Genomic DNA, 24,065 nt, shown 5'->3' with positions numbered 1-24,065 from the left:
GCCTCATGTGGTACTGATAGTGATGACAAGAAGGGTTTTTGAACTCTTCCATAATCTGATGTCCAGCTTAACCTTGTTTCAAGATTTGGTTTGGTGTTTTAGCAAGACTGTTCAGGCTCACAGATACTTGCCCTTTTCCCATTGGTGAATTTTCCTTTATTTTGTAGATTTGTTGGTTTTGGATTCAAAGGAAATTGACAATGTCATTAGAACCATCTCGAGGTCTTATTAATTAATCAAAGTGTTCAAGGTAGACTTGTTTCACTGAAACCAAAACCAGACACGAGTTCCTATTTTTCCTTACTCTGAAGTATTGGTCCCAGTGTTGTCAGAGAGCATTAATTCTCTGCTGAAAGAATAAAGAGGCAGTGTAACATAGTGTGAACAGAATGGACTCCAGCTAAACTGCTGGATTTGCATTCCAGATGCATGTCTTGGACAAGTTCTATGACTCTATGTGCCTCAGTTTCCTCATGCACGGAACAAGGATAAAGTAGTATTTTATTTCACAGGCTTTTTGTGAAGATTAAATGTTTCATATCCTTAGTTAACTCTGCTTATTCAGTCCCTTTTATGTGCATTTAACGACTGAGGATGAGCTTTTCTTTTTTCTTTTTTTCAGTTTTATTGAGATATAATTGACATACAGCAAGGAAGAGTTGTTTTATTTTATTTTTGCCCAGCGTTTAAGCTCCTCTCAGTTCTCTTAAGAAACATTATAGGAATAAAAACCTCTTAAATGTTTATTTTCTTACTCTTTTTTTAAAATTCTTTAATTTAATTTTATTTTTTTATACAGCAAGCTCCTATTAGTCGTCAATTTTATACACATCAGTGAATACATGTCAATCCCACTCGCCCAATTCAGCACATCACCATCCCCACCCCACCCTCCGCGTCTTTCCCCCCTTGGTGTCCATACGTTTGTTCTCTACATCTGTGTCTCAACTTCTGGCCTGCAAACGGTTCATCTGTACCATTTTTCTAGGTTCCACATACATGCGTTAATATATGATATTTGTTTTTCTCTTTCTGACTTACTTCACTCTGTATGACAGTCTATAGATCCATCCACGTCTCAACAAATGACCCAATTTCGTTCCTTTTTATGGCTAAGTAATATTCCATTGTATATATGTGCCACATCTTCTTTATCCATTTGTCTGTTGATGGGCATTTAGGTTGCTTCCATGACCGGGCTATTGTAAATAGTGCTTCAATGAACATTGCAGTGCATGTGTCTTTTTGAATTATGGTTTTCTCTGGGTATATGCCCAGTAGTGGGATTGCTGGATCATATGGTAATTCTATTTTTAGTTTTTTAGGGAACCTCCATACTGTTCTCCATAGTGGCTGTATCAGTTTACATTCCCACCAACACTGCAGGAGGGTTCCCTTTTCTCCACATGCTCTCCAGCATTTGTTGTTTGTAGATTTTCTGATGATGCCCATTCTAACTGGTGTGAGGTGATACCTCATTGTAGTTTTGATTTGCATTTCTCTAATAATTAGTGATGTTGAGCAGCTTTTGATGTGCTTCTTGGCCATCTGTATGTCTTCTTTGGAGAAATGTCTATTTAGGTCTTCTGCCCATTTTTGGATGGGGCTGTTTCTTTCTTTAATATTGAGCTGCATGAGCTGTTTATATGTTTTGGAGATTAATCCTTTGTCCGTTGATTCATTTGCAAATATTTTCTCCCATTCTGAGGGTTGTCTTTTCGTCTTGTTTATGGTTTCCTTTGCTGTGCAAAAGCTTTTAAGTTTCATTAGGTCCCATTTGTTTATTTTTGTTTTTATTTCCATTACTCTAGGAGGTGAATCAAAAAAAACCTTGCTGTGATTTATGTCAAAGAGTGTTCTTCCTATGTTTTCCTCTAAGAGTTTTATAGTGTCCTGTCTTACATTTAGGTCTCTAATCCATTTTGAGTTTATTTTTGTGTATGGTGTTAGGGAGTGTTCTAATTTCATTCTTTTACATGTAGCTGTCCAGTTTTCCCAGCACAACTTACTGAAGAGACTGTCTTTTCTCCATTATATATCCTTGCCTCCTTTGTTGTAGATTAGTTGACCATAGGTGCATGGATTTATCTCTGGGCTTTCTATCTTGTTCCATTAATGTATGTTTCTGTTTCTGTGCCAGTACCATATTGTCTTGATGACTGTAGCTTTGTAGTATAGTCTGAAGTCAGGGAGTCTGATTCCTCCAGCTCTATTTTTCTTCCTCAAGACTGCTTTGGCTATTCGGGGTCTTTTGTGTCTCTATACAAATTTTAAGATTTTTTGTTCTAGTTCTGTAAAAAATGCCATTGGTAATTTGATACGGATTCCATTGAATCTGTAGATTGCTTTGGGTAGTAGAGTCATTTTCACAATATTGATTCTTCCAATCCAAGAACATGGTATATCTCTCCATCTGTTGGTATCATCTTTAATTCCTTTCATCAGTGTCTTATAATTTTCTGCATACAGGTCTTTTGTCTCCTTAGGTAGGTTTATTCCTAGGTATTTTATTCTTTTTGTTGCAGTGGTAAACAGGAGTGTTTCCTTAATTTCTCTTTCGGATTTTTCATCTTTAGTGTATAGGAATGCAAGAGATTTCTGTGCATTAATTTTGTATCCTGAAACTTTACCAAATTCATTGATTAGCTCTAGTAATTTTCTGGTGGCATCTTTAGGATTCTTTATGTATAGTATCATGTCATCTGCAAACAGTGACAGTTTTACTTCTGCTTTTCCAATTTATATTCCTTTTATTTCTTTTTCTTCTCTGACTAGGACTTCCAAAACTATGTTAAATAATAGTGGTGAGAGTGCACATCCTTGTCTTGTTACTGATCTTAGAGGAAATGCTTTCAGTTTTTCACCATTGAGAATGATGTTTGCTGTGGGTTTGTCGTATATGGCCTTTATTATGTTGAGGTAGGTTCCCTCTATGCCCACTTTCTGGAGAGTTCTTATCATAAATGGGTGTTGAATTTTGTCAAAAGCTTTTCCTGCATCTACTGAGATGATCATATGGTTTTTATTCTTCAGTTTGTTAATATGGTGTATCACATTGATTGATTTCCATAAATTGAAGAGTCCTTGCATCCCTGGGATAAATCCCACTTGATCATGGTGTATGATCCTTTTAATGTGTTGTTGGATTCTGTTTGCTAGTATTTTGTTGAGGATTTTTGCATCTATATTCATCAGTAATATTGGTCTGTAATTTTCTTTTTTTGTAGTATCTTTGTCTGGTTTTGGTATCAGGGTGATGGTGACCTCATAGAGTGAGTTTGGGAGTGTTCCTTCCTGTGTAATTTTTTGGAAGAGTTGAGAAGGATGGGTGTTAGCTCTCCTGTTAATGTTTCATAGAGTTCACCTTTAAAGCCATCTGGTCCTGGACTTCTGTTTGTTGGAAGATTTTTAATCACAGTTTCAATTTCATTACTTGTGATTGGTCTGTTCATATTTTCTGTTTCTTCCTGGTTCAGTTGTGGAAGGATATACCTTTCTAAGAATTTTTCCATTTTTTCCAGGTTGTGCATATTATTGGCATAGAGTTGCTTGTAGTAGTCTCTTAGGATGCTTTGTATTTCTGTGGTGTCTGTTTTAACTTCTCCTTTTTCATTTCTAATTTTATTGATTTGAGTCCTCTCCCTCTTTTTCTTTTTTTTTTTTTCTTTTGCCATACACGGGCCTCTCACTGTTGTGGCCTCTCCTGTTGCGGAGCACAGGCTCCAGATGCGCAGCTCAGTGGCCATGGCTCACGGGCCCAGCTGCCCCACGGCACGTGGGATCTGCCCGGACCGGGGCATGAACCCGTGTCCCCTGCATCAGCAGGTGGACTCTCAACCACTGTGCCACCAGGGAAGCCCCTCCCTCTTTTTCTTGATGAGTCTGGATAATGGTTTATCAATTTTGTTTATCTTCTCAAAGAACCAGCTTTTAGTTTTATTGATCTTTGCTACTGTTTTCTTTGTTTCTATTTCATTTATTTCTGCTCTGATCTTTATGATTTCTTTCCTTCTGCTAACTGAGTTTTCTTTGTTCTTCTTTGTCTAGTTCCTTTAGGTGTAAGTTTAGATTGTTGATTTGAGATTTTTCTTGTTTCTTGAGGTAAGCTTGTATAGCTATAAACTTCCCTCTTAGAACTGCTTTTGCTGCATCAAATAGGTTTTGGATTGTCGTGTTTTCATTGTCATTTGTCTCTAGGTATTTTTTTATTTCCTCTTTGATTTCTTCAGTGATCTCTTGATTATTTAGTAACATATTGTTTAGCCTGCATGTGTTTGTGTCTTTTACATTTTTTTCCCTGTAATTCATTTCTAATCTCATAGCGTTGTGGTCAGAAAAGATGCTTGATATGATTTCAATTTTCTTATATTTACTGAGGCTTGATTTGTGACCCAAGATGTGATCTATCCTGGAGAATGTTCCATGTGCACTTGAGAAGAAAGTGTAATCTGCTGTTTTTGGATGGAATGTCCTATAAATATCAATGAAATCTATCTGGTCTCTTGTGTCATTTAAAGCTTCTGTTTCCTTATTAATTTCCTGTTTGGATGATCTGTCGATTGGTGTAAGTGAGGCGTTAAAGTCCCCCACTATTATTGTGTTACTGTCGATTTCCTCTTTTATAGCTGTTAGCAGTTGCCTTATGTATTGAGGTGCTCCTATGTTAGGTGCATATATATTTATAATTGTTACATCTTTTTCTTGGATTGATCCCTTGATCATTATGTAGTGTCCTTCCTACCTTGTCTCTTGTAGCATTCTTTATTTTAAAGTCTATTTTATCTGATATGAGTATAGCTACTCCAGCTTTCTTTTGATTTCCATTTGCATGGAATATCTTTTTCCATCCCCTCACTTTCAGTCTGTATGTGTCCCTAGGTCTGAAGTGGGTCTCTTGTAGACAGTATGTATATGGATCTTGTTTTTGTATCCATTCAGCAAGCCTGTGTCTTTTGGTTGGAGCGTTTAATCCATTCACGTTTAAGGTAATTATCGATATGTATGTTCCTGTGACGATTTTCTTAATTGTATGGGTTTGTTTTTGTAGGTCCTTTTCTTCTCTTGTGTTTCCCACTAAGAGAAGTTCCTTTAGCATTTGTTGTAGAGCTGGTTTGGTGGTGCTGAATTCTCTTAGCTTTTGCTTGTCTGTAAAGCTTTTGATTTCTCTGTTGAATCTGAAGGAGATCCTTGCCAGGTAGAGTAATCTTGGTTGTAGGTTCTTCACTTTCATCACTTTAAGTATATCATGCCACTCCCTTCTGGCTTGTAGAGTTTCTGCTGAGAAATCAGCTGTTAACCTTATGGGAGTTGCTTTGTATGTTATTTGTCGTTTTTCCCTTGCTGCTTTCAATAATTTTTCTTTGTCTTTAATTTTTGCCAATTTGATTACTATGTGTCTCGGCGTGTTTCTCCTTGGGTTTATCCTGTATGGGACTCTCTGCGCTTCCTGGACTTGGGTGGCTATTTCCTTTCCCATGTTAGGGAAGTTTTCGACTATAATCTCTTCAGATATTTTCTTGGGTCCTTTCTCTCTCTCTTCTCCTTCTGGGACCCCTATAATGCAAATGTTGTTGTGCTTAATGTTGTCCCAGAGGTCTCTTAGGCTATGTTCATTTCTTTTCATTCTTTTTTCTTTATTCTGTTCCGCAGCAGTGAATTCCACCATTCTGTCTTCCAGGTCACTTATCCGTTCTTCTGCCTCAGTTATTCTGCTATTGATTCCTTCTAGTGTAGTTTTCATTTCAGTTATTGTACTGTTCATCTCTGTTTATTTGTTCTTTAATTCTTCTAGGTCTTTGTTAAACATTTCTCGCATCTTCTCGATCTTTGCCTCCATTCTTTTTCCGAAGTCCTGGATCATCTTCACTATCATTATTCTGAATTCTTTTTCTGGAAGGTTGCCTATCTCCACCTCATTTAGTTCTTTTCCTGGGGTTTTATCTTGTTCCTTCATCTGGTACATAGCCCTCTGCCTTTTCATCTTGTCTGTCTTTCTGTGAATGTGGTTTTTGTTCCACAGGCTGCAGGATTGTAGTCCTTCTTGCTTCTGCTGTCTGCCCTCTGGTGGATGAGGCTATCTAAGAGGCTTGTGCAAGTTTCCTGATGGGAGGGACTGGTGGTGGGTAGAGCTGACTGTTGCTCTGGTGGTTAGAGCTCAGTAAAACTTTAATCCACTTGACTGTTGATGGGTGGGGCTGGGTTCTCTCCCTGTTGGTTGTTTTGCCTGAGGCAGTTGTTGGTGGGGCTAATGACAGACTCTGGGAGGGCTCACACCAAGGAGTACTTCCCAGAACTTCTGCTCCCAGTGTCCTTGTCCCAATGGTGAGCCACAGCCACCCCCCCGCCTCTGCAAGAGACCCTCCAACAGTAGCGGGTAGGTGTGTTTCAGTCTCCTATGGGGTCACTGCTCCTTCCCCCTGGGTCCCAATGCACACACTACTTTGTGTGTGCCCTCCAAGAGTGGAGTCTCTGTTTCCCCCAGTCTTGTCAAAGTCCTGCAATCAATTCCCAGTAGACTTCAAAGTCTGATTCTGTAGGAATTCCTCCTCCTGTTGCCGGACCCCAGGTAGGGAAGCCTAATGTGGGGCTCAGAACCCTCACTCCAGTGGGTTGACTTCTGTGGTATAAGTGTTCTCCAGTCTGTGAGTCACCCACCCAGAAGTTATGGGATTTGATTTTACTGTGGTTGCGCCCCTCCTGCCGTCTCATTGTGGCTTCTCCTTTATCTTTGGATGTGGGGTATCTTTTTTGGTGAGTTCCATTGTCTTCCTTTCGATGATTGTCCAGCAGCTAGTTGTGATTCTGGTGTTCTCGCAAGAGGGAGTGAGAGCACATCCTTCTACTCCGCCATCCTATTGTCTTACTGTTAAATCTAGTATCAGTCCTGAATATAGAGAAAGTTCCCTAATCTTAGTGGTAGGTGTCTTTTTTTAAGCAATGGGTTGTGGTTTATATCTTTTAACATTCTTTGTTTCCATTGACTATAAGATAGTAAAAGCAAATTTAGATCTTTGGAGTAGACGTACAATGACTTCTAACTCGTTCAGAAAAACTAAAATATACATGCAATGCAGGAAACTTATTTTCATACCTGTTAAATGTGTATATGGAGAATCAGGCAATGGTTAGGTTTAAATTATTGATGAGTTGATAATACTCAAGAGTATAGTTATTATAGCTTATATTTGATTTGGAGAGATTAGGTAGCTTGATTGAAAGCATCTACTAGTTTTCAAAACCAAGAGGAAAAGAACCCAAAAAACCAAAACCAAAAAAACAATCTAATGGACATGAGGAAATGCATGTTGAGTCTTTCCTCAAGTTCATACGTGATTTTTGTACCAGGTTTACAGCTTTGGCCTCAAAAAATATTTCCCCCACTTCTCCACCTCCCATTAAAAGCTTATGGTGGGCTTCCCTGGTGGCTCAGTGGTTGAGAGTCCACCTGCCGATGCAGGGGACACAGGTTTGTGCCCCAGTTTGGGAAGATCCCACATGCTGCGAGCAGCTAGGCCCGTGAGCCATGGCCACTGAGCCTGCGCATCCAGAGCCTGTGCTCCGCAACGGGTGAGGCCACAACAGTGAGAAGCCCGTGTACCACAAAATAAATAAATAAATAAAAGCTTACAGCATGGAATATCTTTTTCCATCCCCTCACTTTCAGTCTGTATGTGTCCCTAGGTCTGAAGTGGGTCTCTTGTAGACAGCATATATACGGGTCTTGTTTTTGTATCCATTCAGCCAGTCTATGTCCTTTGGTTGGAGCATTTAATCCATTTACATTTAAGGTAAGTATTGATATGTATGTTCCTATTACCATTTTCTTAATTGTTTTGGGTTTGTTTTGTAGGTCTTTTTCTTCTCTTGTGTTTCCTGCCTAGAGAAGTTCCTTTAGCATTTGTTGTAAAGCTGTTTTGGTGGTGCTGAATTCTCTTAGGTTTGCTTGTCTGTAAAGGTTTTAATTTCTCCATCATATGTGAATGAGATCCTGCTGGGTAGAGTAATCTTGGTTGTAGGTTTTTCCTCTTCATCACTTTAAATGTGTCCTGCCACTCCCTTCTGGCTTGCAGAGTTTCTCCTGAAAGATCAGCTGTTAACCTTATGGGGATTCCCTTGTATGTTATTTGTTGTTTTTCCCTTGCTTCTTTTAATATTTTTACTTTGTGTTTAATTTTTCATAGTTTGATTAATATATGTCTTGGTGTGTTTCTCCTTGGATTTATCCTATATGGGACTCTCTGTGCTGCTGGACTTGATTAGCAATTCTCATATCAGACAAAATAGACTTTAAAACAAAGATTATTACAAGAGACAAAGAAGGACACTACATAATGATCAATGTATCATTCCAAGAAAAAGATGTAACAATTGTAAATATTTATGCACCCAACATAGGAGCATCTCAATACATAAGGCAAATACTAACAGCCATAAAAGGGGAAATCGACAGTAACACAATCATAGTAGGGGACTTTAACACCCCACTTTCGCCAGTGGACAGAGCATCCAGAATGAAAATAAATAAGGAAACACAAGCTTTAAATGATACATTAAACAAGATGGACTGAATTGATATTTATAGGACATTCCATCCAGAAACAACAGAATACACTTTCTTCTCAAGTGCTCATGGAACATTCTCCAGAATAGATCATATCTTGGGTCACAAATCAAGCCTTGGTAAATTTAAGAAAATTGAAATCGTATCAAGTATCTTTCCCAACCACAATGCTATGAGACTAGATATCAGTTACAGAAAAAAATTTGTAAAAAATACAAATGCATGGAGGCTAAACAATACACTACTTAATAACCAACAGATCACTGAAGAAATCAAAGAGGCAATCAAAAAATACCTAGAAACAGATAGCAATGAAAACACGATGACCCAAAACCTATAGGATGCAGCAAAAGCAGTTCTAAGAGGGAAGTTTTTAACAATACAATCCTATCTTAAGAGACAAGAAACATCTCAAATAAACAACCTAACCTTACACCTAAAGCAATTAGAGAAAGAAGAACAAAAAAACCCCAAAGTTAGCAGAAGGAAAGAAATCATAAAGATCAGATCAGAAATAAATGAAAAAGAAATGAAGGAAACGATAGCAAAGATCAATAAAACTAAAAGCTGGTTCTTTGAGAAGATAAACAAAATTGATAAGCCATTAGCCAGACTCATCAAGAAAAAAAGGGAGGGGCTTCCCTGGTGGCGCAGTGGCTGAGAGTCCGCCTGCCGATGCAGGGGACACGGGTTCGTGCCCCGGTCCGGGAGGATCCCACATGCCGTGGAGCGGCTGGGCCTGTGGGTCGTGGCCGCTGAGCCTGCGCGTCCGGAGCCCGTGCTCCGCAACGGGAGAGGCCACACCAGTGGGAGGCCCGCATACCGCAAAAAAAAAAAAAAAAAAAGAAAAAAAGGGAGAAGACTCAAATCAATAGAACTAGAAATGAAAAAAAGGGAAATAACAACTGACACTGCAGAAATACAAAGGATCATGAGAGATTACTACAAGCAGCTGTATGCCAATAAAATGGACAACCTGGAAAACATGGACAAATTCTTAGAAATGCACAAGCTTCCAAGACTGAACCAGGAAGAAATAGAAAATATGAAGAGACCAATCACAAGCACTGAAATTGAGACTGTGATTAAAAACCTTCCAACAAACAAAAGCCCAGGACCAGATGGCTTCACCGGCGAATTCTATGAAACATTTAGAGACGAGCTAACACCTGTCCTTCTCAAACTCTTCCAAAATATAGCAGAGGGGGCTTCCCCGGTGGCTCAGTGGTTGAGAGTCCGCCTGCCGATGCAGGTGACAGGGGTTCCTGCCCAGGTCCGGGAAGATCCCACATGCCGTGGAGCGGCTGGGCCTGTGAGCTATGGCCGCTGAGCCTGTGCTTCCGGAGCCTGTGCTCTGCAACGGGAGAGGCCACAACGGTGAGAGACCCACGTACCGCAAAAAAAAAAAAAAAATATATATATATATATATATATATACACACACATATATATATATATATATGTATATATATAGCAGAGGGAGGAACACTCCCAAACTCTACTGGGCCACCATCACCCTGATACCAAAACCAGACAAAGATTTCAGAAAGAAAGAAACCTACAGGCCAATATCACTGATGAATATACATGAAAAAATCCTCAAAATACTAGCAAACAGAATCCAACAGCACATTAAAAGGATCATACACCATGAACAAGTGGGGTTTATCCCAGGAATGCAAGGATTCTTCAATATACGCAAATCAATCAATGTGATACACCATATTAACAACTTGAAGGAGAAAAACCATATGATCATCTCAATAGATGCAGAGAAAGCTTTCGACAAAATTCAACACCCATTTATGATAAAAACCCTCCAGAAAGTAGGCATAGACGGAACTTACTTCAACAAAATAAAGGCCATATATGACAAATCCACAGCCAACATCGTCCTCAATGGTGAAAAACTGAAACCATTTCCACTAAGATCAGGAACAAGACAAGGTTGCCCACTCTCACCACTGTTATTCAACATAGTTTTGGAAGTTTTAGCGACAGCAATCAGAGAAGAAAAAGAAATAAAAGGAATCCAAATCAGAAAAGAAGAAGTAAAGCTGTCACTGTTTGCAGATGACATGATACTATACATAGAGAATCCTAAAGATGCTACCAGAAAACTAGTAGAGCTAATCAATGAATTTGGTAAAGTAGCAGGATACAAAATTAATGCACAGAAATCTCTTGCATTCCTATACACTAATGGTGAAAAATCTGAAAGTGAAATTAAGAAAACACTCCTGGGCTTCCCTGGTGGCGCAATGGTTGAGAGTCCGCCTGCTGATGCAGGGGACACGGGTTCGTGCCCCGGTCCGGGAAGATCCCATGTGCCGCGGAGCGGCTGGGTCCGTGAGCCATGGCTGCTGAGCCTGCGTGTCCGGAGCCTATGCTCCGCAACGGGAGAGACCACAACAGTGAGAGGCCCGCATACTGCAAAAAAAAAAAAAAGAAAACACTCCCATTTACCGTTGCATCAAAACGAATAAAATATCTAGGAATAAACCTACCTAAGGAGACAAAAGACCTGTATGCAGAAAATTATAAGACACTGATGAAAGGAATTAAAGATGATACCAACAGATGGAGAGATATACCATGTTCTTGGATTGGAAGAATCAACATAGTGAAAATGACTCTACTGCCCAAAGCAATCTACAGATTCAATGCAATCCCTATCAAACTACCACTGGCATTTTTCACAGAACTAGAACAAAAAATTTCACAATTTGTATGGAGACACAAAAGACCCCAAATAGCCAAAGCAATCTTGAGAAAGAAAAACGGAGCTGGAGGAATCAGGCTCCCTGACTTCAGACTATACTACAGAGCACAGGGAGATCAGCTCGGTGCTTTGTGACCGCCTGGAGGGGTGGGATGGGGAGGGTGGGAGGGAGGGAGATGCATGAGGGAAGGGATGTGGGAACAGATGTATATGTATGACTGATTCACTTTGTTATAAAGCAGAAACTAATAAAAAAAATAAAAATTAAAATTAAAAAAATATATATATATATACTACAAAGCTACAGTAATCAAGACAGTATGTTACTGGCACAAAAACAGAAATATAGATCAGTGGAACAGGATAGATATCCCAGAGATAAACCCATGCACATATGGTCACCTTATCTTTGATAAAGGAGGCAAGAATATACAGTGGAGAAAAGACAGCCTCTTCAATAAGTGGTGCTGGGAGAACTGGACAGCTACATGTAAAAGAATGAAATTAGAACACTCCCTTACACCATACACAAAAATAAACTCAAAATGGATTAAAGAGCTAAATGTAAGGCCAAACACTATCAAACTCTTAGAGGAAAACATAGGCACAACACTCTATGACATAAATCACAGCAAGATCTTTTTTCATCCACCTCCAAGAGTAATGGAAATAAAAACAAAAATAAACAAATGGGACCTAATGAAACTTAAAAGCTTTTGCACAGCAAAGGAAACCATAAACAAGATGAAAAGACAACCCTCAGAATGGGAGAAAATATTTGCAAATGAAGCAACTGACAAAGAATTAATCTCCAAAATTTACAAGCAGCTCATGCAGCTCAATATCAAAAAAACAAACAACACAATCCCAAAATGGGCAGAAGACCTAAATAGACATTTCACCAAAGAACATATACAGATTGCCAACAAACACATGAAAGAATGCTCAACATCATTAATCATTAGAGAAATGCAAATCAAAATTACAATGTGATATCATCTCACACCAGTCAGAATGGCCATGATCAAAAAATCTACAAACAGTAAATGCTGGAGAGGGTGTGGAGAAAGGGAACCCTCTTGCACTGTTGGTGGGAATGTAAATTGATACAGCCACTATGGAGAACAGTATGGAGGTTCCTTAAAATACTAAAAATAGAACTACCATACGACCCAGCAATCCCACTACTGGGCATATACCCTGAGAAAACCATAATTCCAAAAGAGTCATGTACCACAATGTTCATTGCAGCTCTATTTACAATAGCCAGGGCATGGAAGCAACCTAAGTGTCCATCAACAGATGAATGGATAAAGAAGATGTGGCACATATCTACAATGGAATATTACTCAGCCATAAAAAGAAACGAAATTGAGTTATTTGTAGTGAGGTGGATGGACCTAGAGTCTGTCATACAGAGTGAAGTAAGTCAGAAAGAGAAAAGCAAATACCGTATGCTAACACATATATATGGAATCTAAAAGAAAAAAAAAATCATCATGAAGAACCTTGAGGTAAGACGGGATTAAAGACACAGACAGACCTACTAGAGAGTGGACTTGAGGACATGGGGATGGGGAAGGGTAAGCTGGGACAAAGTGAGAGAGTGGCACGGATATATATACACTACCAAACGTAAAATAGATAGCTAGTGGGAAGCAGCCTCATAACTCAGGGAGATCAGCTCAGTGCTTTGTGACCGCCTAGAGGGGTGGGATAGGGAGGGAGACGCAAGAGGGAAGAGATATGGGGATATATGTATGTGTATAACTGATTCACTTTGTTATAAAGCAGAAACTAACACACCATTGTAAAGCATTTATACTCCAATAAAGATGTTAAAAAAAAAGAAATGCAAGGAGCCTTCCCTGGTGGTGCAGTGGTCAAGAATCCGCCTGCCAATTCAGGGGACATGGGTTCGAGCCCTAGTCTGGAAGATCCCACATGTTGCAGAGCAACTAAGCCCGTGGGCCACAACTACTGCGCCTGCGCTGTAGAGCCCACGAGCCACAGCTACTGAGCCCGTGCACCTAGAACTTGTGCTCCACAACAAGAGAAGCCACCACAATGAGAAGCCCGAGCACCACAACAAAGAGTAGCCCCTGCTTGCAGCAACTAGAGAAAGCCCGTGCGCAGCAACAAAGACCCAATGCAGACAAAATTTAAAAAATAATAAATAAATTTATTTTTAAAAATAAAAGCTTGTGGCAAAAGTTTTCAAGAATTACGTTTTTTGGGCTTCCTTGGTGGCGCAGTGTTTGAGAGTCTGCCTGCCGATGCAGGGGATACGGGTTTGTGCCCTGGTCTGGGAGGATCCCACATGCCATGGAGCGGCTGGGCCCGTGAGCCATGGCCGCTGGGCCTGTGCGTCCGGAGCCTGTGCTCCGAGGCCACAACAGTGAGAGGCCCGCATACTGCAAAAAAAAAAAAAAAAAAATTACTAGTTTTTTAACCTTTGAACCATAAGCCTTAAGTGATTTGGACTTTGATTGATTTAGAATAGAACAGTAATATTTTAGAGCTGGAAGAGAACTTAAGAGTGTCATATGGTCCAAAACTGCAAAAATGTGTAGTTAAGGATGTTTAGTCCAGGTGCTTTGATTCACACAGCAACTTTTTGGCCAATTTGGGACTTTCTCCTCAGTTTTTAACTCATTGAGAGTATGTTTTAATATTCTCTACAAATGGCTCTTGTTTTACCACTTTTCAGGAATGTCAGTGTTTGATTTAGCAAGTTGATTTAGAAAAGCGGAGTTATTAACAAACCAAGTAGTTAAATCATGCACCTAATTCCAGAAGAAAGGTTTTTTCCATGGCAAACCACAGTGTGGATATTTTATGGGTTAAATGTTTAAAGTATTTTAAGAACATTGGCTCTTCTACTTTCTTTTTTGCTGAACCTTTGTATAAGAAGAAATTTAGAAGAAGCTTCTTGTATCCTTGGCTCTTTTCTTCCAGAGCCCTTATAACTTTTACTTTAAGTCTTTGTTTTTTATTTTAGGTTATTCCTTTCAGTTTCTACCATATCCACATGGTCATATATAGTTCCTTTTTTATCATCACAAAAGTTATTGAAGGTTATTTTGTTATCTTTACAAATTTGGCTTATTGGGAACTGGAGTTGAGACTTTGCAATACAGGACCCTTTATAAATTTTTTACCCACCAGATAAACTAAAAGTCCAGTTTGCCTACATTCATAATATCCACTTGAATTTTATACATCCATTCTTTTGATGCAAAAATATTGAAATGTTTATTAAAAAACAAAATCCCAACAGAGCAATGAGCATAACTTAATGTCCTAAATAAGTAGGATTTAACATACTTATCTGCTGGGGACATATTGAAAACGTTTAAGAAAGTGGAAAATTTCTAGATGATGAGCCAACTTATTGTATCATTGTTCATAATAGTCCCCCCAAAAGGAAACAACCTAAATGTCCCTCAGTAAGGGAATGGATAAAAGAAACTATGTTTCTTTCATTAATAGAATCCAGCGGTTCAGATGAAGAAAGTAGATCTGTATCAACGTAACTAATTCTCATAATCATTTTGATGAGTGAGAAAGCAAGCCATAAAGGAGTATATTCAGCGCATCACCGTTTATATAAAGTTATAAAGCATACAAAACAATGATACGTACTTAAAGATGTGTATATTTACGTAGTAGAAATTTTTAAAGTGCATGTGAATGAAATGCGCTAGCTTCAGGCTAGTAGTTAGAGGACAGAAAGGGATGGAAGGTGATGCCTCAATCTCTAGAGGACAGAAAGGGATGGAAGATGAGGTTTTAGTTAAATCTGTAATTTTTTTGTTTCTTTATAAATGAAAATATCGGAAGCAAATAAGGTCATTGTTAACATTTGTTAAAACTAGGGGGTGAGTAAATGGGTGTTTGTTATGGTAATCTCTTAATATTTAAAAAATGTATTTCTTAACATAAGTGTATTTTCTTTATATATTTGTTCTCAGTGCTAAGTATCTGTCCTCATATACTGGTCCATGTAGGCACTCTCCATCATGTATGCACAAACACATCCCCTCACATTTATTCCTTTAACAAGTATTTATTAAGTATTTCTACATAATAGGCACTGTTTTGGGTGCTAGGTACAGCAGTGGACAAAACAAAGCCCTTACCATCATGGAGCTTATGTTCTAGTGGTGGGAGGCAGATAATAAATTAGAGAATATACAATATGCCCAGTGGTGGTAAGTGCTATCTATGCATGGAAAAAAAGAAAAAAAAAAAACAAAACAGATAGGGGCAGTAGGGAGGACTGGGGAGGGTAGAGGGAGACTTGTTATTGTATATAAGGTGATGAAAGGAAGGCTGTCTAATAAAGTGGCATTTGAGTTGAGGCCTGAAGGAGGTGAGGAAATGTGCTCCGTGAATGTATCTGTCACCACCTCATGTCAAGTGGTGACATCTCCTAAGTTACATATCCATTTCAGACTTCTCGCCTTACCTGAATTTGACTCTATGCTTGGATGTCTAAAACTCCTTTTCTTTGCCCCCAAATCTGCTTTACCCATAGTCTTCTTCATCTCATTTGTAGCTGGGACTAGGAATTTGAGACTCTTTGAAGAGTAGCTGTTATTTAAAGGCATGGTACTAAATAGATGAGATCATTTAGAGAAAGTAAAGAAAAGATCACATTTAATGATCAGGAAAAGAGAGGGGATGCTACAAGGGAGATTGAGGACTGACCAGAGATTTGGTGGCCAGGGACCCAGGAGAGTGTGACGCCTCAAAAGCCAAGAAAGGAAAATGTTTCAGGAAGGGAGTCATTAGTGGTATCAAAATCTGCTGAGAGGTTGAAAAAGATGAAGACTAGGAATCAACTGTTACATTTGGCATCATTAAAGTCATTAAAGTGTTCTTTTAAAAAATGATGGGATTAAAACCTGGTTTGGAATGCATTCATGAAAGAATAGGAAATAAGGAAATGGATATGGCAAATTACAACTCTTGAGTTTTGGTATAAAGAACTGGAGAAAAATCTGGCAATATCTGAAAGGTGTTGTGGAATCAAAAGAAAGGTCTACATACACGAGTAGGTATTTCTTTTTATCATTTCTGCCCAGAGTTTGGACTTAGAATAAAATCTAAATTTTTGTGGTTTAGTTTTGTTTTAAAGGGTCGTTATCCTCATGTTATTGCTATCGTAAGGGGAAAATATGTTACATTTTACTTCTGAAAGAAAATTAGGCAATAACTCCAATAAAATGCTGACAAAATAACCAAGTGAAAATAGAAAGAAATCTGTCACTACATCTTAGGAAATACATACCGGAGAGATCAAAGAGATTCCATTTTATTAAGTTACTACCTTTTACAATTTAATGATATTTCCTTTTTTTTTTAATTCAGTGGGGATCAGCAGTGTACTTATGTTATAAAAAATCGGTGGCAAAGACTAACACTATATCTTACAAAGCTGGTAAGTATAATTTTTCATGGAATACTTTATAAATGTATTATGGGGCCAATAAGATTAAAGAAAAAAAACAAAACCTGTCTTACAATGTGTTAGTGTCAGGACTGGGACTATAACCCATGTCTTTTGATTGTTTTGTCTTCATCCATACTTTATTGAATGCTTAATGGAATATTAATTTTAAAAGAAGGCAAGGTTTTTAAAATATTAGGTTTAAGTAAATAACTAATCAGTAGATACCATTCTCTTTAAGTTTTTAAATCAGTAGAAAATGTGGAAAAGTATTTATTGTCCTTTAAAATTAATGTTTCCTTAATATTTATATTAAATTTAATCAAATCTATAGTTCATATGTAATTATATTTCAAAATAATCTGAAATATTGTAAACTAACTTGTAATTTTATAATGCATAGTTGAATTGCCAGAAACCTCAAAATATCAAATTATGTACAAGAGAGCAGATTCAACCTTTTAAAAAATAAATTTTTAAAGTTAGTGTCCTAGACTCCTACCTTCTACCTGTGATTTTCTGGGGTCCATAGTTCATCGCTATTTCTATAGTTACTTAAAGGCTATACCATTACTTCATGACTTGAGAAAATAATGGAGAGTTAACTGTAATTCCTCATGGGATTAACTGGCTGGCTAGCATATAATTAGAGAATTTTAGAACTGCCTTGGACCTTTATATCTAGTTCATCTCACTTTATAGATGAGAAAACCAGAGACCTATAGGTACATGATTTCTCCAAAGTCAAACAGATATTAATGTGGCAGACCAACCACTGATATTCTTAGTTTATCATTTTGTATTTAACATCATGTCTGGTGATGGTTTCCACTTGACTTTAAGGGTTCAAGGTCAGGGAACCTATTTACTGTTTCTAGTCCCACAAAATCCAGGACAAGAGTCTGCTCCGAGGGTTTGTCAGGTAGAAGATACCTGGACTACTCTCTAGACTAGTCTATTTAACATGAAATAATATGGCACTTGAAACTCTATTTTCATATAATCTGGGATTATTCAGAAGCTGGGGTTAAGCTGATACTATTTTGAAGACATTGTAAATATGTGACTTCTATTTTTTTGTGTATTTGTCCTAGAAGTTATATATATAGTCCTATAGAATATCTATTTTAATGTGTCAAAAAAACCCTAAGGGAAAGTTATTGAAAGCTAGTGAAGTGGATATATGCATTTGAACATTTCAAAAAAAATAGTATGTTCATATGCTTTAAGGCAGTGTGACCACAAAATGAATTTTTAGGATTGTGTTTATATTTGTGTATGTTTCTTTAGAATAATCTTTTCTTGTTTACCTTACTAGCCTTTGTGGATGAAGCTTGATAAATATTACGTAGTTAATATGAATAGTTTGAGGATTAAAATCTATATGAATCCTACTAAAGTATTCAGAGTTACTTGGTGAACATATATATAATGTTTTGGTCTTCTAAAAGTGTTAAATAATAAAGCATTTTAGCATCATTCAAATTATGAGCCCCTAAATTCAAGACATGATGAGCTAATATTTTTATTGTTTTTATAGGTCTAATTTGTAGATACCCTCAAGAAGATTATGAGTCATTCTCACTCCCAGAATCTGTTCCCCTATTTTGTTTACCAATGGGTGCAACTATTGAATGTTGGCCACCAAATAGCAAATACCCTCTCCCTGTATTTTCTACATTTGTGTTAACTGGAGCCTCAGCTGAAAAGGTACTATATGTTTAACAAATGATATCTGCAAATTTCTTGTACATTTTCAAGTCTTAAGTTTTATATGCAGGAATGATAGAAAAAATAACTGGTTAAATTGAATCTATTATGCGCACCTCTTCCACTTTGTTAAAATAACTATATCCAGACACATAGGAAAAGAGAATTTCATTCTGTCCCATATACCCAAGTGCTTTTTTTGTGAATATAGTGAAAGATTTTTTTCATCATCAAATGATGATCCTTCGTTGCTTCGTTTTCTGTGTTACAGAAACTTTAAAGTAATACTAAAAACATTATTAAATATGCAGTGTTATTTAGAATCATAAACTGTTATATTGTTGGAATGGACTTTGGAAATCATCTAGTCTAAAATCTTCATTTTATATATTGGGAAATTGAGGTCTAGAGAAATTCAGTGAATTGTCTGAAGTTGGAATTTGTATTTCCTTATCTAAAATTCTGTCCCACTCTCTATTAAATAATTAGTTTCAATCATTTTCTTATAGAGAATATTGATACAATTGCTTTTACTCTTTATAAAACAAATGCAATTTAATTAAAACACCTTTTTTTCCCCAGTAATGAGACATGAGAGTTGCGCTGTGTAGTTTTGTTGTTTTTGTCGATGTTTTAACGTACTTCAAGAAAGCAAGAGCGATATCTCTTCACCACTGGGTTTCTGGTACCTGGCACCTTGCTTGGCTCATAGGCACATAATGGCTCCTAATAGTTCATCCATTAAATATTTAACTAATGATGTGATTGGAATAAATGATATAAGGCATATTTATCAAATATATTACTTGTTTTCCAGGTCTATGGTGCTGCTATTCAGTTTTATGAACCATACTCTGAAGAGAATCTCACAGAAAAACAGAGATTTCTTTTGGGTTTAGCATCATCAGCAGATGAGAAGTCTGATAGTTCCAAGACAATTCACACTAGTAAATGCATCTGTCTTCTCTCTCACTGGCCTTTTTTTGATGCATTCAGGAAGTTTCTGACTTTTCTATATCGTTATTCCATCTCTGGACCTCATGTCCTTCCAATTGAGAAGTAAGTTAGAAGCCTTCTTGGTTCAAAATTTGGCAGCTCTTTCCATTATGTGTGGTGTATTTGTACTGGTAATTGAGTAAATTTTATTTGGAAGCTAGATTTTTCAAGAGAAAAAAAGTTTGGTTGATTCAGTCAGGTAATATTTCTCTATTATACCTACAGTTTTGTTATTTTACTCTAACAAAATGAAATAAATGTTTCATCTTTTTGATACTCTTGTGAAGTTTGGAGATCCTAATTAGCATTTTTTACAAGTTTTGTTAATTCTTACTTTACATATAATTTGGGTTTATATGAACCTTTAAAATATTCCTTACTATTTTTAGATATGAATTTAAAGGAAAAATTAGATAAACATATTTTTTATTCTTTTTAAAATTTTTGTGATTTACTTGAAGATCACTAAAACTGAATAATCTTTAATGTAGCAAGGTTTGACACAAATGAGATCTAAACATCACCACTGTCTATTTGACTATTGTTTATTTTGTATCATCTATCACTTAAGCTCTTTTGTGTTCTTAGGCAGAATTCTGTGATTCTAATGATAGTTGAAAGTGATAGAATTATTGTAAGAACATTCAATGTAAAATATTACTTTATAATTTTTCCTTGCAGTTTTCTGCCCACATCTCAGTATTCTAATCTACCAGTTCTCAAATTTTTTGGTCTCAGGACCACTTTATACTCTTAAAAATGAAGACCCCCCCAAAGAGCTTTTTTTAATGTGTTATATCTATTAATATACATTAGAAATTAAAACGGAGAACTTCAAAAATATTTATTGGGCTTCCCTGGTGGCGCAGTGGTTGAGAGTCTGCCTGCCGATGCAGGGGACACGGGTTCATGCCCCGGTCCGGGAGGATCCCGCGTGACGTGGAGCGGCTGGGCCCATGAGCCATGGCCGTTGAGCCTGCGTGTCTGGAGCCTGTGCTCCACAATGGGAGAGGCCACAACAGTGAGAGGCCCACGTACCGCAAAAAAAAAAAAAAAAATTATTAATTTATTTTAAAAAATGATAAACCCATTACATGTTATCATAAATATCTCTCTCTTTTTTTTAAATAAGCATTTCCTAAAACAAAAAAATTAGGAAGAAGAGTGACATTGTTTTACATTTTTTGCAAATCTCTAATGTCTGGCTTAATTGAACATAACTAGGTTCTCATTTTATCTTATTTTAATTTTTTTTTTGGCCATGTGGCATGCGGGATCTTAGTTCCCCAACCAGGCATGGAACCCATGCCCCCTATATTGGGAGCACAGAGTCTTAACCACTGGACTGCCAGGAAAGTCCCATAGCTAGGTTCTCATATATGCTTGTGCTTTCATTCTGTTGCAATATGTTGTTTTGGTTGATGTAATGAAAAAAACATGGCCTCACACAAATATGTATGTGGAAAAGGGAGGGCATTTGAATAGTCTTTTCAGAAAATTGTGGATTTTCTTTTTTGACAGTGCACCAAAGCTTGACAAGTATAGTTTATTATAGGTTACTGTCAATGTGGAATCTAAAACTTTAATGGTGAACTTTCTCTGTTACAGTAAAATCTATTGGTCTATCTCTTTGAGTGGAACTTTTATACATGTGTGATTCTGTAGCATCGTACATTGGTCATTTGGAAAATACTGGTTCACTGAGTTTAAACATAGATACATCTCGCTATCAAAATTTAAAAATCAGATTTGTGAATATAACCACCTACATCAGAAAAATTTTTTTTTTTTTTTTTTTTTTTTTTTTTGCTGTACGCGGGCCTCTCACTGCTGTGGCCTCTCCCGTTGCGGAGCACAGGCTCCGGACACACAGGCTCCGCGGCCATGGCTCGCGGGCCCAGCCGCTGCGCGGCATGTGGGATCTTCCGGGATAGGGGCACGAACCCGTGTCCCCTGCATCGGCAGGCGGACTCTCAACCACTGCGCCACCAGGGAAGCCCAGAAAAATTTTTGAGTATTGAGAAATTGTCAAGTTTATTGTAGCAAGATTCTAATTTTCACTTGAAAGCTTGAATTTATTTACTTATTTGTTTGTTTGTTCCTCCTTTGGGGTTAACTGAGAAAAAGGTTTTAGTATTCCATTTTGATTTCTCCCTTGACTTTAAAAGCAGCTTTATTGAAATATAATTCACATATCACACAGTTCACCCATTTAAATTAGTATACAATTCAATGTTTTTTTAAAACATGCATTCACAGGGTGTACAACCATTACCAAAATCTAATTTTAGAACATTTTCATCCCCTAAAAGAAACCCCATGCCCATTAGGTGTCCTGCCCCATTCCCCGCTCATCCACTCAGCTCTAAGCAACTTACGTGGTCTTCTTTGACTGGATCCTTTCATCTTTTTGTAATGTTTCCAAGGTTCATCCGTATTATAGCATGTGACAGTACTATATTTCTTTTTATTGGAAAGCTTGAATTTAATTATTGGCAACAAGTACTGTAAGTTATTTTTCTTGAAGCAATAGCCTCACTTTGTTCATTTTAATGTAGAAAATATCTACTAAATACCCACATTGGATAACGTTAATATGTCTTTTGTTCTTTCAAGGAAAAATGGCATTCTGTGGAAACACAGCAAAACAAAAACAGCTAATTCACTCACAACTCAGTCACACAAGTGCTCTTCCTCACGACAAACATCGTACTCCTGTATGCAGCAGAAGTGCTTTATGCATTCTTCCCCTTTCATCACACAGATTATTTATAAGTATACACTGCAGAGTCAAAATTTAATAAAATTAATAGTATTTACTGCTTCATCCGAGACATTCTTAAGTGAAACTGAATACAACAGCTACAGTTCAGTGCCATTTCCTTGATTCATAGTAAGGGGCAGCAGTTTTATCCACAATGCTTTTGCACCATCAGTGCAAATATCAACACAGTGAAAATGGCAAACGGTGTCTTTAAAAAGTACCTTTGACCTTGCAGATTCTCCCTGAATGGGTCTTGGGGATCTTTAGGTATTCATGGATCACACTTTGTTTTCTACTATTCTAACTATTTCACATAATGCAAGCAGATATGTGTCCTCTGGAACTCATTCCCCTTATCTTTTTGTTCTTAGATTGTGAGTATCTTAATAGTAGAAACTGGTAGTATATGGCTTTTTAAAAAATAATTCCCAACATGTCTGGCAGTATCTTATATATAGCAGGCAGTCAAAACATGTTTGTAAAAAATTAATAATTTTCTCTTCTGATGTTTTGTATCCAGTTGAAATTATCTCAGTTCTGAAACCAAGATGATTTGGAAATAGTTTAAAAGTAATAGAGAAATAAAATAACTCATTCCTTAAGAAAGGATTGTTCACTATTGCTGCCTTTTTTCTTTTCCATGGTGTTCAAAACAAAACCCATCAATCTAGATTCTTATCTGTTCTCTTCTGGGGAAAAAACCCATAAAATCAGTAATAGAATTTTTAACCTATTGTTAATAGAAAGTATATTGTTCATGTTTTAGAAACAGCTAAACTCTTTCATTTTTCTGTGGTACTCAGTGGTTGCTTCATTTTTAGAATATGAGCAATTGACTAAAAAGTATATTGCTTCATTTTTAAAAAATGAGCAATTGACTAAAAAGTATATGCAAGAATTAGCTTCTTTGGTAATGTCCACATCTCTGATACATTGTTTGTTATCTTCTTAGGGAGAGGTAGAAGTTACAGTGGCTTTTCAGACATTAATAACACAAGCGTTATTGAATGTGAGAAAGTATTAATATGAAAAGTTTGTGGGTGGGTTTAGATAGAAGCAACTTTCCTGGGACAAATGATTTTTGGTTGTTGTTTGTTCACTTGCTTTTGTAGTAGCAAGGATTTCGAAATTATAGGTACACAGAGCTTTTGACTCAACCTGGACTTGTGGTGACATGTTGACCTTTATAGCATATAGTATTCACTTTGGAATCAATCAGGTGTTTGTTTGTTTGTTTTTAAGGCATATTTCTCATTTTATGCATAAAGTTCCTTTTCCATCTCCTCAGAGACCACGGATTTTAGTTCAGGTAAGATTTTCATGATGTAAGTGCCCTGTTAAATAATTATTGACTCTGTCAAAATGTACCATAAGAATAACAATTTTATATGGGTAAAAAAAATCAAATGAAATCAAAAGAGAACCAGATACTGTTTTACGTTGGAGTTTGGACCCTTATGGTTCTATTAACTGCCTCCCGGACAGACATCTAATGTTTCCTCTTAGATAAAGCGTTGCAGAGTTAAAGAAGTAGACAGCAGTAGATGTTTTGAACACGTAAAAAGGCACTGCTTTCCCTAAATTTATTCTTGGTATTTGAACATTTGTGCCTTTGGCACTTATTCCCTAAGTTAAATGTATTAGAAGAGATAAAAGAAAAAGCTGTATGTTTTCATATATTGCAGGAAGAATTGCTCATACCTTTGTGAGAGGAGGAAGTTTAAAGTGAACATAAATTATTTTCCCCATCTCTTTTCCCTGTTGACTTTATCTTTCATCTTTTATTTACATTTCTTTTTTGTCTATGCTCTTTATATGTAAGTTGTCTTTTGAATCTATTTAATCACGATTTTTGAAG

At 37.1% G+C, this 24,065-nt stretch overlaps 1 protein-coding gene across 5 annotated transcripts in view; it reads left to right on the top strand.

The window, feature by feature from the left end:
- The window catches only part of DENND4A (DENN domain containing 4A), a 134,969-nt gene that overhangs the window by 42,572 nt on the left and 68,332 nt on the right, over positions 1–24,065 (top strand). For all 5 annotated transcript variants that reach the window (XM_081227614.1, XM_081227615.1, XM_081227612.1 and 2 more), the window contains 4 exons: positions 16,659–16,728; positions 18,278–18,447; positions 19,265–19,506; positions 23,450–23,516. In XM_081227614.1, the coding sequence (XP_081083740.1) occupies positions 16,659–16,728; positions 18,278–18,447; positions 19,265–19,506; positions 23,450–23,516 (549 nt within the window). The remainder of the gene's footprint in view (positions 1–16,658; positions 16,729–18,277; positions 18,448–19,264; positions 19,507–23,449; positions 23,517–24,065) is intronic.

The sequence above is a fragment of the Mesoplodon bidens genome (assembly GCF_964165515.1).
Source record: "Mesoplodon bidens genome assembly, chromosome: 3".
In the NCBI taxonomy this organism is placed as follows: domain Eukaryota; kingdom Metazoa; phylum Chordata; class Mammalia; order Artiodactyla; family Ziphiidae; genus Mesoplodon; species Mesoplodon bidens.
This window is presented reverse-complemented; position numbering and strand designations above follow the sequence as displayed.